This window comes from Spea bombifrons, chromosome 2 (genome assembly GCF_027358695.1).
Source record: "Spea bombifrons isolate aSpeBom1 chromosome 2, aSpeBom1.2.pri, whole genome shotgun sequence".
Classification (NCBI taxonomy): Eukaryota; Metazoa; Chordata; class Amphibia; order Anura; family Pelobatidae; genus Spea; species Spea bombifrons.
Genome location: NC_071088.1, coordinates 86151923 through 86167153, shown reverse-complemented (window position 1 = coordinate 86167153; position 15231 = coordinate 86151923). Strand labels below are relative to the sequence as shown.

The 15231-nt window shown below is 39.3% G+C and overlaps 1 protein-coding gene across 1 annotated transcript; it reads left to right on the top strand.

Moving 5' to 3' along the window:
• Positions 1–7611: 7611 nt before the first annotated feature.
• Positions 7612–13922, top strand: TLR7 (toll like receptor 7). The gene is made up of 2 exons (XM_053455983.1): positions 7612–7740; positions 10640–13922. Exons 1-2 carry the CDS (start codon positions 7612–7614, stop codon positions 13775–13777), a joined length of 3267 nt encoding a protein of 1088 aa, XP_053311958.1. The 3' UTR covers positions 13778–13922.
• The last annotated feature ends 1309 nt before the right edge of the window (positions 13923–15231 follow it).

The window sequence follows — 15231 nt, the reverse complement described above, 5'->3', positions numbered from 1 at the left end:
TTTCATGAGTCTAAGGTGTAATCCAAGTTAGGGAAGAAAAATAGATAAAATAAAATTGGAGATGTCTCCTTGGTAGCTGAATGCATTTGTGCCATCAGAAGTGTCATTTGACAGTTAACAATTGTTACATCCCTTAAAATGTCTACATGTATTTTAGTAGCCATTTTTAAATCTCACACATTGTGTAAGCAGCCTCCCAGCAGAAGTGATAGCGGTTATAGGCATATGTCTATCTGTAATACAAGACAACACCCAAGGACTTAATGCAGTTACGGTAGGAATAATGGGCAAACCTGAAGGCCAAATGGGTCTCATTTGCTGTCAGTCTACATTTCGGTGTATGGTGGGAGCATGGATTTCCGCAAGGGAACAGGGCAAGAAGGAGCACTTACCCACAACAAAACAAGGTAATCTTGAATAATTTTATGATCTATACTCCTTAGGAAGGGATAAGTCTACTTCTAGCTCTCCAGCCTCCGGTTTCATTTAAAAACCAGGTCAGCCACCTCTTGACCACACTGGCAGAGTCTCATCATTCAGCAGGCTATCGGCGATTGCGTTGCTACGCACATCCCTCCCCAGGAGACCACTGCGGTGCTGGATTCCCGCACAAACCAGGATGATCAAAGACGGCGGTGCAAGCGCTCTATATCATTCTCATGATGCTATGCCACACTGGAATGGGTGAGACTAATATGCTCCACCTTGTTCTGCCTATGACCCACACCTTGGGCAAGGATAGTATTTTCTGTGGATGCTCATGGGTGGGTGAAAAATTAAGTGATTGCGTACTAGCTATTCTTGTAGGGATTTTCATTATTTATGGTAGCATCAATTGCTATTTTAAGCAAATAAAGCATTTGTAAGAAGATGCACACACATTTTCAACAATTGTAGGCCAACATTGCATACTATTTTTGTAAGTGTTAAAAGTATCAAGGTCACATTTGATAATTCCTTTTAAAACTGAAGATTCATTGGTCACTTTTTCGCCAACAGCAGCTTCAGGAGTGTTAAAAACAGTCTAATCAGATGATGCTCTCTTTGCCTGTTAAGTAATAAGCATTCCTCTTGACATGAAAACTATGGTCCAAGTGTGATGTTTCCCTCTTCGCAAATTTCGTGCCTTTTAGCACTAGAAAGTCTTTTATGTGACAGGAGTTAGGGTTCCCCTTAAAACCAGCGAGAGGATGGATGACTAAAACTTGCATAATAGCAAGCAGGGGTATGGCTGGAGTGAGGAGGCATGGTTGGATGTGCAGAAGGTGATAAGCAGAACCTACCAGGTCCACCATTGTTTGTCTAAACTATGTTGGAAATTCAGTTGATAATGCAGTTGCTCTAAATGTCTTTGTCAAGGGAATCCATTGCTTCTCTTATATTTTACATCTTGCAGCTCACTTACACCTCCAAGGAAGCAGCCATCTTAACTTCCTTAGGATCTTTGTGACCATTCTTCAGCACTTTGCTGCCATTCCCCTACTGCAGCATTACTGTTTACATTTTGGCACTTCCCAACATTTCATATGGCCAATTAGGGAGATTTTATTAAATAGGTAGAGAACACAATGGAATTATTAACAGTGCTGCTCCAGTTAGGCAACACATTAGTTGCACTCTGTATTGGCAGAGTATTATGGCTGTAGCATCTAGTCGACCGCAAAATCCGCCCAGTTCTCTAAAACCTAAATCCCTCCTTTCTACACCACTTTCGCAGCCATGCCTGTATCTCTCTAAGCTCCTGCCTGCCTCCCTGGTGTAGTGCGTGGTACAGGTAATATTCTTGAAAATGTTGCAAAGAAAACATCCACAACGAATTCTAATCTAAATATTTTAATATGAATTTTAAATTAATACTTTTTTAAATTTTAAGTGGTCTGCTGCTGACAGGGAAACATATTTTATCTATCCACATCAGATATGTAAATAATTATGTTGTGCACTGAATGACTAAAAAAGGGGAATTCAATTACAATAACTATCACTACAACTAGCAACACCACATACTTCATTAAAAAATAAAGCGGTAAATATGTTTTACTTTAAAATGATATTATGAGGAATCTGGGACATTATTGTAAAAAATATCCCTCTGTTCTCAAAGGGGCCCTTAAATTAATGGGGGCCTTAAATAGTTGCATAATCCTCATGATGTAGCAGTACCTCATCTTCTGATGAGGATAGTCCTGCTGCCCATGTAATCCAATTCAGAAGCAGCAGGACTAGAGAATTCGGTAGGTATCCAAGTACCTCGCGTAGCTTATACGGTCAGGGTATTATTTCTAAACAGGACAGCAGAACATGGAAATGAAAGTTTTTAGTAGTGTAGGTGGATTCATTTTATGTAAATCAATAGGTTGTGAATAGGCCATGTAAATAGTTCATTATACACATTTGTTGACATGAAGTGGCTGTTCCACATAAAAAGCTTAATTTCAGTAATCCGGTATTTTAGCTAACTAAACCTTAGGAGATCCTTTGTTATATTTTTATAGTGTTTGAGTCACTTACCAAGAATTTTTTTTTAGTTTCTATACAGACTGCATCAGTGCCTCCTTTCGAGTCTCATGGCCATACCTGGGAACATTTGCGCCCCGGCTACCCAGAGCCTACCCTTGCGGGTGGCCAGGACTTCCTACTGACATTGGTGGGTGGTGCCATGTTGGTGGGCGGTCCCACTGACATCACAGGAAACACCTCCATTTAAAGGTAAAATGGGCAAGGAGTGGTTTACATCAAGATCCTGCTTCTGCAAACCAGAGGAGCCGGTGCTTCTCCTGGAGTTCTGCTCAAACCCAGAGAGTTTCTAGGTATGCACATGGCAAGTGTTCTCAGCGCAAAATATGAATAAAGCAACATTTTACTTCCTGCCAAATTTATGGGAATAAAAAGAATGAGGAATAAAATTGCTAATGCTGCATTTTGTTACAAATCTGCTAAAGTCAGCAAAATCGTAGAAATTTAAAGCAATCTATAATATAATAGAATTTTTACTTCGTTGTAAGCTCTAATGACCAGCGTCTTCTTCCTCCTTCTGTCTTTGCTTAAAAATGTCATTTTTAGGTATAAACTCATTCAACAAAGTTACGAAATCCTTTAGCGCCATATAGAACATTTCATAATAAGAGTCGCAAGCATTAAAGGTAATCTCTAAAGGGATAAGTCTAGTTTTTCTTTTAAAGGAGACCCTACAGATACTCTGGAGTAAGTTTCAAAGAAGGGCTACTAAAATGATGCATTGCTTAAAATAGACAGAGTTATTCTTGGGGTACAACCAATACCTGTGCATGGGGTGTAGGCAAGCAGCAGAGTTCCGGTATGATAACACTTCATAGAGATCTTTAGTTATAATGTACTTTCTCAGTGTTCCAATTTTGGCCCCTAGCTTTCCCATAACATACCAAACCTATGCTTGTGGTGTCACTGTATTTGGGATATGTTGCAGAACACACATTGGTGTTTCTGCAGATAGACATTCCCTGAGCATGAAACCCAAAGTGGCATCTCTAAGTTTGTTTGAAAAGTGCTTTTTTAACAACTATTTTGATAAGGTTGGTGGGGAAATGGACACAAAATATGTCAAAGTTGTCTGAAATATGTGTAATACCCTGGCTTGTCTACCTTTCAAAATGCCTCTGTGAAGGGGGAACTCCTGGAAAGGGCTGCGTTAGCTATTTTAGTGCAGAACAAGGACATTTATAGCTGTGCCAACATAATTGCAAAAGGTTTTTCTAATGATCAATTAGTCTTTTAGCCCCTTAACGACTGGTGACATGGGGGATACGTAAAAAAAAAAAACGGTCCTTGATGCCATGGGTTTTTTTCATTTGCAGGGTTATGTCCATGCTGGTGAACCAAGATCAGGCTGTCAAATTCGACAGCTCTGACAGCTGGGAGCAAAATTAGTGTGCCCCCGAGCTGTCAGATTGAATGTGACAGTGCTCTAATTGAGCACAGTTGCATTATACAGGGATTTAAATGCCTGAACAGAGGTTCATCACTAACACCACCAAGGAATTCTCTTCATGCTTGCCAGTCACAGTATGTACGTCCCAAAAACGGACCCCCCATTACTGTACTGGGGCACCCTAACGGGTGATGTCATTAAGTGTCCCCCTGTGCTAATAGATATCCCTGGGGTCATAAAAGACTCCAAAGTGGATCTCTATACATTGCTCTCTAATAGAGAACTGTGTAAAAAGTAAAATAAAATGCAATAGAAGACAAAAAGTTAAAAAAATACAAATGTAATAAAGCATAAGTATATATATATTTTTAAAAAAACTCCCATCATATTTAGCCATGAAAATATAAATTTTATCGCCCCCTACACTGAATATAAAATGGTGTTTTTTTCTACAGATTTATATTGTGGGCAAGAAAGCAAAAGCAACATGGACTGTTTGTCTGAAAAACACACAAAACAATAAGGTTACCACAAAATTTGAAAGAAAGTCCTCATGCAAAATGTAAAGAAAAAAAACAACAAAATTTTTGTGCAACAATATTTGCCCTGGGCTGTGCCACTGCCACCAGGTTCATGCCACCATAGGCAAAACTTTGTTTTGCTGCGCCACCTCTTGGTACTCGACCCTTTGTATCCTGTCGTTGGGGTGGGATTATTATTATTATTATTATTCTTTATTTATAAAGCGCCAACAGATTCCGCAGCGCTGTACAAGGTAAATATTTTACAGATAACGACAAGCACAAAATGACAAGCAATTGACATAAAGTTACAAGAGGAATGAAGAGCCCTGTTCCCGCAGGAACTTATATTCTAGGTGGATAAGGGGAGAGAAACAGGAGGTGAGGACTGCGTGGTAGTGAATGTTGTTAATGTAGGGGGAGTTTGTGTCAGCGGTAGGCTTCCCTGAAGAGAAAAGTTTTTAGGGAGTGTTTGAAGGAGGGTAGAGTTGGTGAGAGTCGGACAGCACGGGGAAGAGAGTTCCAGAGGGTTGGTGCTGCACGAGAGAAGTCCTGTAGGCGGGCGTGGGAGGAGGTGATAAGTGAAGATGCAAGAAGCAGGTCATTGCTGGATCTTAGAGGGCGGGCAGGAGTATATTTGCTGATGAGGGAGGATAGGTAGAGGGGAGCGGTGTTAGTGAGAGCTTTGTATGATAGAGTGAGTATTTTGAATTGAATTCTGCTATGGATGGGGAGCCAGTGGAGGGACTCGCAGAGAGGTGTAGCAGATGCAGAGCATCGGGTGAGATAGAGTAGCCTGGCAGATGCATTGACCACAGATTGAAGAGGGGATAGTCGGGAGAGAGGGAGGCCGGTAAGTAGGTTTTTGCAGTAGTCTAGACGGGAGATTATGAGGGAGTGGATTAGTTGTTTTGTGGTGCTGGCAGTCAGGAAAGGATGAATTTTGGAAATGTTACGCAGTTGGAAGTGGCAAGATTTAGATAGTGATTTGATGTGAGGGATAAAAGATAGGTTAGAGTCTAGGGTCACTCCGAGGCAGCGGACATGTGTTGATGGAGAGATAGTGGCACCGTCAACAGTGATAGAAGGTCAGAGAGGGGAATAGAGTTAGAGGGAGGGATTAGAAGTAGCTCAGTCTTAGACATATTTATCTTGAGGTGGTGAGAGGCCATCCAGGAAGAGATGACAGATAGGCAGCTGCTGATTTGAGAGAGGACAGATGCAGAGAGAGATTGGGGGTGGAGAGATAGATTTGTGTGTCATCAGAGGCGGTATTTGAATCCAAAGCTGTCGATGAGTTTTCCAAGTGAGGAAGTATAGATGGAGAATAGTAGAGAGCCCTGAGGTACTCCAACAGACAGAGGCATTGAGGAGGAGGAGTCGCCAGCAAAAGACACAGAGAAGGATCTGTTGGAAAGATATGAGTTAATCCAGGAGAGAGCAGTGTCACGGACACCAAGAGAGCTGAGAGTCTGTAGGAGGAAGGGGTAGTCGAATGTGTCGTAGGAAGCAGAGAGGTCAAGTAAGATTAAGATAGAGTAGTGGCCATTGTTTCTAGCAGATAGAAGGTCATTTGTGACTTTGGTGAGAACAGTTTTGGTCGAGTGCTGTGGGCAGAAACCGGATTGCAGGGGGTCGAGCAGAGAGTTTGAGGACAGAAAGTGGGTTAGACGGTCGTAGATTAGTTTTGGATGTTATTGGAAATAGTGATATGGGGCGGTAGTTAGCAGGAGAATTTGGATCAATTTGGTTTCTTGAGGATGGGAGTGACCTGTGCACATGTTTGAATGGGGATGGGGATTTTCCAGTAGAGAGTGATGAGTTAAAGATGTGAGTGAGGGCAGGAGTAAGGCTAGAGGAGAGGTCATACACATGACAGGACCCTTTTTCCTTCACTGTGCTACCACCCAGGATCGTACCTAGAGTATTTGGCACTCGGGGCGGATCCTGTATGTTGCACCTCCCCACACATGATGTTGGCAAGAATATTTATTTCACAAATTTGTAAACTGTATATCAACTGGAAAAAATAGAAATCTGAAAAAATGAATTATTAACTTATAAATAAGTTTAAATAAATAACATTTATTGAACAGATATGGTACAGCATAACTCCTATTACTATATACTGAGCCAGACATTGACGGTAGTGCAGCATAACCTCTATAACTACTTTGACGTGGTAGGCCTCGTCCCCATGCCACCGCTGCACCTAAAACAGCCTCCCTGTGCCACAGCTGCCACTAAAACAGCCATCCCGTGCCACAGCTGCCCCTAAAACAGCCTGCCTGCGCCACCACTGCCCTTAAAACAACCTGGCTGTGCCATCAATGCCCCTAAAACAGCCTGCCTGTACCACAGTTGCCCCTAAAACAGCCTGCCTGTGCCACCGCTGCCCCTAAAACAGTCTGCATGTGCTATTGTGAGGTTTTTTTTTAACCTCCCCAAAGATTGTTTTGTAATTGAATTCATCACCTTATAGGTCACATTAAAGGTGGAAAAATGTCTGACATTATTTTTCTTTGTCTAATTCTTTAACATCACAAGAACCTGGCATTTTAACAGGGGTGTGTACACTTTTTATATCCACTGTAGATCAAATAAACACCACATGGAACCACAGCATTGCAAGTATAGATCAACTGAAAAATCACAAGCTGAAAAATCAAAAATCTCTCGCGCCTGGTTGACGTCACATAGAGCTACACTGATACATTCCGCCAGAAATTGGATTACTCTGAGAGTGTTTTGAACTTGCTGGGAGTAGAGGTAAACTGCAGAGCTGGGAACAAAAAGATCATCCATATGAGGTAGCAACACCTGTGAGAGGACTGAACTTACTTATGAGAGAAAAATGGGGTTCTCCTCTGTGTCCACTGAGTTATCCAAGCCTCCTTGAGTTGTTCTGCAACAGGGCGGAGCCCCCGCGCATACCCACTCCTCCTATTGGAAGAATGAAAGAGAGGCTGTGCCCATGGGGCGCACTGTGGCTCCGTTCTTTTACGGTAGTACTCCAAAAGGCCAGAATAATACTCCGCCCTGTTGTAGATGTGATCTAGGAGGCCAGTTTATTGGAGTGGATAGCCGGTAGAAAAGGAACCAGAAAGAAGGCTAAAGAACAAGAAGAACCAAGACAAGAAGAGGGGTTGGGAGGTGGCATGACTGAGAGTAAAAACCAACAAAATGCAAATTAAAATTTGGCGCTCTCAGCTTCGTTTTCAGAGACGGAACAGAGAAGAACAAGAATATGCAAGAGAAGAAGCAAAGATGTGGGGCAAGAAGACAGAGACACAGAAACCGTCAGCAGAGAAGGTAGAGAGACATTCAGAGAGAGCTTAAGAGAACGTGAATGAGAGTGTGAGAGAGAGTGTGTAAGAGAGCGTCAGTGAAAAACTAATGAAATTCAAGAAAAAAATTCAGAGCTCTTTGCTTCGTTTACTTTTTTCCATTGGGGGTCCCTCCTCATTATCGGAAGTTTGTACGAATTGACACATTTTTATACTAAATGATAAAATTTATAGATCAATATGATTTAAAAAGAAAGCACTGCTTCTTCTGAAAAACAACCAATATATCATTTATGTGGGTACGCTAAATGAGGAAGAGGGAAACTATGATTGCACAAGGACATAGCAGAAATGTAGAAAATGCTGTCGTCTACAAGTTTAAAAATGCCTTCGTCCTGAATGGGTAATGCGTGCATTAGGCAGGGACACAGATGCATGAGTCTATTCTGGACATAAGCCAAGGACAACGTTAGGTTTGACAGGTAGAAAAAAAAAACAGGCAAATTAGACATGATAATGGCTCAGATCCTCTGTTTTTATAACCAAATCGTGTACATTGTTTAACTTCAGTGCCATACTATACAGTTACATTTTAAGGATTACAAATACTTTTTCCTGTTTTATTTACCAATTCAGTAATAGAATAATGAAAAATGACTTCTCTATTTTACACCACGGTATGAAAACAAAGCATGTGGGATAGTAAGAAAGCGTGCAGACAGGGGCAGAACAGTTTGTTCTACGGGAAGTAGCTTTTATAACATTTCTTAAAGATTTGTTCGAAGGATCGACAGAAAGTCTTCTCTGTCTCAGCAAGGCATCAGAATGCACAGAAAGGTAACAAGACATTTCAAGTGGTATGAAAAATGATTGTGCTCTGCTATCTGCCAATTACGTAAAATTTAACCAGATCATTCTAAAAACGTTTAATTTGTATAGATTATATAAAGAGATAACTAGTCTGTCTGTCCATCTAATCTATATAGCTTGTCTATCACAAAATGTGAACACTAAAAATACAATGTGCTGATATAAAAAATATTTGATAAGTAGAAACTAGTTGCCATTTTTTCTGTAGCATCAGAACTGCTTCCACATATGTCTTACTTTTGTAATTATGTTTGTGTTAACAGTAGCCTTTAAAAAAAAAAAATATATATATATATCTATATCTATCTATCTATATATATATATATATATATATATATATATATAGATAGATAGATAGATAGATATAGATATATAATGATATGATAAACATCTCACCAACTGCAGAGTACTTAATTGTTACTCTTTTTGTGCATGTGTTTTGCGTGTCAGCAAATCAATCAGTACGATTGTTAATAGACAACCCAAATTTTCTGTCATTAAAGAATTAATTTCATTTTTTTTACTTCCAGTTTTTTTGTATAGCATTTAAGAAATCCGAAACACTAACCTACTACTCTACCCTTACAAATGCCTGCCAATAAGCACAGGCCTACCCATGAACACAGACATACAAATGCATATTCACGCTTGCCCCTACACATAAACATCCTAGCTTACACTTGTAATTGCACACACTGGGCCACACACTTGCTTGCCCTTAGACATTCTTGCCCTAACATACAAATACTTCTAAAAGGACAGACTCTCTCCCCCTTTCTCATAATGACTCTCTATCTCCCATTATCCTTCTTCTTTTCTTTGCGCCTCATCTTTGTAATTATCTAATCCATTTCTCTTTAGCTCATCTATCCATTTTCTCTTTAAATTCTCATCCTCTTTCAATGTATCTCTCCCTTTTCTCATTATCTCTATTCTTTCTCATTCTCTCAGTTTTCTAACTAACTCTCCCATTACAGTTGATTTCTTCCCCTTCTCTTTGATCATCCTTCTCATTATCTCTCCACTCTCTTTGTTCTGTTTATCTCCCCACCCTTTCTCTTAATTTATCCTCCTCTTTGTCTGTCCCTTTTCTCTTTTCCTTTTCTCCCATTCCCGTTATTTCTCCTCCTATTTCTCTTTACCTTCACTTTATCTCTTCTCCTCTTTCGCTTTATCGCCTTTCCTCTTTCTCTTTTATCTCTCTTTCTCCTTATTTTTCTTTTCTCTATCTCTCTTCTTTCTATTTATCTCTCCATCCGTCCCAATCTCTCCTCCATATCATTATCTCTCTTCTTTATTATCTCTGCAACTTTTCCCCATCTCTCTTCTTTCCCCTTCTCACTATATATACCATTCCTCTCCATCTCTCATTTTTCTCATTATGATCCTCTCTCTCTCTCTCTCTCTCTCTCTCTCTCTCTCTCGCTATAGCTCCCATTTCTTTCTCTTCATCATTATCTCTCCCTTATATATTTTTATCTCTTCAGTTCCTTACTATCTCTTCTCTTTCTTGCTACCAATTTGCTGTTTCTGATTCCTTTTCCCCTGCTTTCTACATTCTTAGACTTGTGACATTTGCCTTGTTTACCAAATACTGATTGCTTGTTGTCTGCCCAGTAACTTGGAGCAGATTCTAATTTTGTTTTTCCCTTTCTGGTGCTTCCTTTTGGTTTAGTTGCAGTGCTAGTGCTTCTTTGGCCTTCACAAATAATGGTAAACATAGAAGGTTATGTGTTTCCCTAACTGCAAGAACCCCTGACAAGAAGGTTAATTCACATTAACATTGCACTTGAATATAACCATATTTATGTATCAGCCCAACTTAACAACAACCTCAAATCACAATGGTTTTCAAATTAGCTAGGACTCTAAATACTCTGGGGTACTTTGAAGTAGTGGCGGGTCATATAGTGTGACAGAATCCCCAATACTTATGCTTTAAGTAAGTGTTTTTTGAATTGCATTTGCTGGGTATGCACTGAATTTTTGCTTTGTTTTGAATAATTATAAAGGCACTGATTAGTAATCTCGCTATTCTTTTTTTCTGTTTGCAGATATTTTCCCAGAGGGCATCAAGAACTTTGTTCCTCTTTCTCTTCTCTTTTTTCTTGTTTTCAAACTTGCTGGCAGCCAACTGGTTTCCTAAAAGTCTGCCTTGTGATGTGATAGTAGAAGACAAAGGTGCTACAGTGGTTGTAGACTGCAGTGATCGCCACTTGACTGACATCCCACCTGGCATTCCATCCAATACCACCAATCTGACCTTAAACATAAACCACATTCCAAACATTTCACCAGAATCGTTTGGTAACCTGAAGGACCTGGTTGAGATAGATTTTCGATGCAACTGTGTACCTCTTATGCTGGGGCCAAAAGACCATATTTGCAATGAAAGGTTATCTATTAAGAATGGAAGTTTTTCTGCACTGCATAATTTAAGATCACTTTATTTAGATGGAAATAGGCTTTTAGATTTCCCCAGTGCTCTTCCACCAAAAGTAGTGCTGTTGAGTCTGGAGGCAAATAACATATTCTCTCTCTCCAAACAGAATCTTTCAGAACTTAAAAATATTGAAAATTTATACCTTGGTCAGAACTGCTATCACCGAAACCCTTGCAATGTCTCTTTTTATATTGAAAAAGATGCTTTTGAAGACTTAAAGAATTTGACTGTTTTATCTATTAAATCAAATAATTTATCTTATGTTCCTGGGGGGCTTTCGAGCAGTGTGAAAGAATTGTACCTCTACAACAACAGAATACAGTCTATCGGAGAACATGACTTACAGAATCTGTACAATTTAGAGATTCTGGATTTAAGTGGAAATTGCCCTAGATGCTATAATTCTCCATTTCCGTGTACCCCATGTGAAGGTGGGGCACCTATCATGATACACCAAAATGCTTTTGCCACCTTGAAAAATCTACGGACCCTACGTCTTCACAGTAACTCACTGCGGAAAGTCTCAAGCGCATGGTTTAAAAACTTTAATAACCTCCAAGTGCTCGATCTGTCACAAAATTTCCTGGCAACGGAAATTGCACAAGCTAATTTTATGAACCTTCCAAAACTAAAAGAACTAGACTTATCCTTCAATTTTGATCTTCAAGAATATCCTAAAAGCTTACAGCTTTCAGGGTCATTTTCCACATTGCTCTCATTGGAAACATTGAGAATCCGTGGTTATGTATTCCAGGAACTGAAGCAAAAAGATCTGGCACCTTTGTTTAAATTAAAAAACCTCACACTTTTGGATCTAGGAACAAATTTCATCAAAGTAGCAGACTTTACCTTGTATAAAATGCTTTCTTCTCTTCAAACGCTTATTCTCTCCAATAATAAAATATCTCCATCTGGTGGCTCCAATTCGGATGCATGTTCAAGGGTCAATACACTTCCAGGACAATATGACAGAGCTTTCCAAGATGTTCACTATTTCATGTTTGATGAAAATGCCCGTCGCTGTAAATCCAAAAGAAAAGAGGAATTCACTTTTGAGCTATTTGTGAATGAGGACTGTCAAACTTATGGAAAGACGTTAGATCTAAGTCAAAATAATTTTTTCTTTGTCAATCCAGCAGACTTTACGGATCTGGATTTGGTTAAGTGCCTGAATCTGTCAGGAAATGCTATTAGTCAGACTTTAAATGGCACAGAATTTATTCCTCTACGAAACCTAAAATATCTGGATTTTTCCAACAACCGCATTGACCTTCTCTATCAAACTGCATTCCAAGAGCTTACGGAACTAGAAGTTCTGGATCTTAGTTCCAACAAACATTACTTTTTGGCAGAAGGGATAACTCATATGCTAAATTTTACATCCAATCTAAAAAAGTTAAAAAAGTTGATGATGAACTGGAATGAAATATCCAGTTCAACAAATAATGAAATGGTCAGTCAGTCACTTCACACCCTGGAGTTTAAGGGAAACTCCTTATATATTTTATGGAAAGAGGGAGATAAAAGATACTTAAACTTTTTTAAGAGACTTTCTAAGCTTTCTAAGCTGGACATTTCCGACAATTCCTTAGCCTCTATTCCACCAGGTGTATTTGAAGGTATGCCTCCTAAACTCATAGAACTTTGCTTGGCAAAAAACAAGTTAAAAACATTTGACTGGGAAAAACTGCATCTTTTGCAAAAGCTTGAAGTTTTGGACCTAAGTGACAATTATTTGACTGCTGTGCCTTCTGTGTTATCCAAATGCACCACTTCCATCAAGAAACTTATTTTAAGTAACAACAAAATTAAAAAGTTAACTCAGCAGTTTCTCAAGAATGCTTTCTCTTTAAAATACTTGGACTTAAGTAACAACAAGATTCGGTTTATAGGTCAGTCCAGTTTTCCAGAGGATGTTATTGATAACTTAGATCTGTTATTAATAGGAGGCAACCCATTTAAGTGCAACTGTGATGCCATATGGCTTGTTTCTTGGATAAATCGCACAACTGTAACCATTCCCAATTTAGTAACTGATGTTATTTGCGCTGGCCCCGGGTCTCACAGAGGGAAGAGTCTGGTTCTCTTAGACATGTATACATGTCGACAAAATAACTATGACATCATTTTATTTTCTTTATTTACATCATTCATTATTGGCCTTATGTTGATCTCCATTTCAAGTCATCTTTTCTACTGGGACTTCTGGTACATATATCATTTGTTGAAAGCCAAGGTTGATGGATATAAGAGGCTTCCTAAAGTTTGCTATGATGCATTTATTGTCTATGACACCAAGGATGTTGCTGTATCAGACTGGGTATTAAAAGAACTGGTGAATGTGCTTGAACAAAAAGGGGACAAAATGTATAACCTGTGTTTAGAAGAAAGAGATTGGTTGCCAGGCCTGGCTTTTGTGGACAATCTTTCAGAAAGTGTTCAGCTTAGCAGAAAAACTGTTTTCATTCTAACAAGGAAATATATTGAAACTGGACATTTCAAAACCACGTTCTATATAGCCCACCAGCGTCTTATTGAGGAAAGAACTGATGTAATTGTTTTAATATTTCTTGAAACAACTCTACAAAGGTCGCGGTATCTCAGATTGAGAAAGCGTCTGTGTCGAAGCTCAGTTCTGTATTGGCCATCCAATCCGAATTGTCATAATTACTTTTGGCATTGCTTGAAAATGACATTAGCATCAGATAATCAAATGGCATCTGATAGGCTCTTGAAAGAGAGAATATAAGGGTTATTGCTTTACCTACAGAGCAGTAGGATCAGTGGACAATTTGTACAAGGAAACCATATACAAGTCAATGGCATCATAATGTTGTGCAATATATATCATAATATCAATGTATTTTGTAAAAATGGCCTTATCGCATGAAAAATAAAAGTTGCCAAGTATGTGTATTGAGTTTTAACCCTCCTTCCCTACTGAGAATGGGATAATGATGAGGGGTCCCTGGCTCCCATAGGGTAGGGTACATTTTTGTATATTAATGGCACATACCCTTGAGCATAGGATATAGGTGAGGGGGGTGTAGCTGGGGACTAGTATTATTTTTAAACCCCACATCACCAAACAAAGGGGAATAATCATTGGTCTGTTTCATTTTTATTTATTTTTAATTATTTAAATGTATTCTGGAAAGACGATTTTTGGAGGGGTTTAACCTCCTTTGACATCTGCATAGTCAGTGCTACAATTATGATCCATGCTATTACTAGAAAAAGCCACCTTTCTTTTTAGTGCACACATGTTTTGGTAATATGAGATTTTTTTCCGAAACTACTAACATTCAATTTTTTATATTCTCTTTCTTTGGTGAGATTTAAGAAAGATCTATACTTTGTATTCTCTTGTTTCTGTTATCTGTTGTGTCTGTGATCCCAGCTATGGTAGTCGCTGTACACATTTTCCTGCATGCAATTCTAACATGGGTATTGTCACTTCACCTTAACTTGTACTTATCTTCTCCTGTTTTATAGTTTATGTTGTTTCTGTTTTAGTCCCTTTAAATCAGAGTAAGAATTTCAGTAAGAAGATGAGCCTCATCTTCTGGCAATGACAATCTGCCTATCATCCACAAGAAATGGGGTTCTTTCTATTTGGTAAATGTTCTTACACAGGAGAGGGGCAAATTAGTGAAAACATGGTTGTTTGTGGTGTAATCCCTAGGTAAAGATACTAAGGGGGATTTTCCCTTTCTGTGACAGTAGGCATCAGGTACTGCCTGTTAAGTATACTGTGTGCATTAGAGAGCCCTTACATTTATATTTCTTATCATAGGTGTTTCAGGGGAGACTGAATAAGAGTGAAATCCTAAAAGTAGGTGCGATGCACCAAGACAGAGGTGGTCTACGTGCATTGCATAGACGTCCACAGGCTGTCCCCACTAGACACCGGGGAGTCTGGAGGACAGGGGGCAAGTCTGGGGATGCATTGGTAAGTCTGGGGGGCAGAGTGGCAAATAGAGGGTATAAGGCATATCTGGGGGGGTATATGGCATATTGGGGGGGCAGAGTGGCAAGCCTGGGGGCAGGCTGGCAAATAAAAGGAAATAAAAACATGAAATGCAATCATAGTTTTAATTTAATATCAAAAAATAGTTTCCTGGGGAATTATCCTATAGGGTAGTCTTATATTTAGGCTTTTTCTTTTTTTCCTAAATTATTATGCGTAATCTTATAATCAGG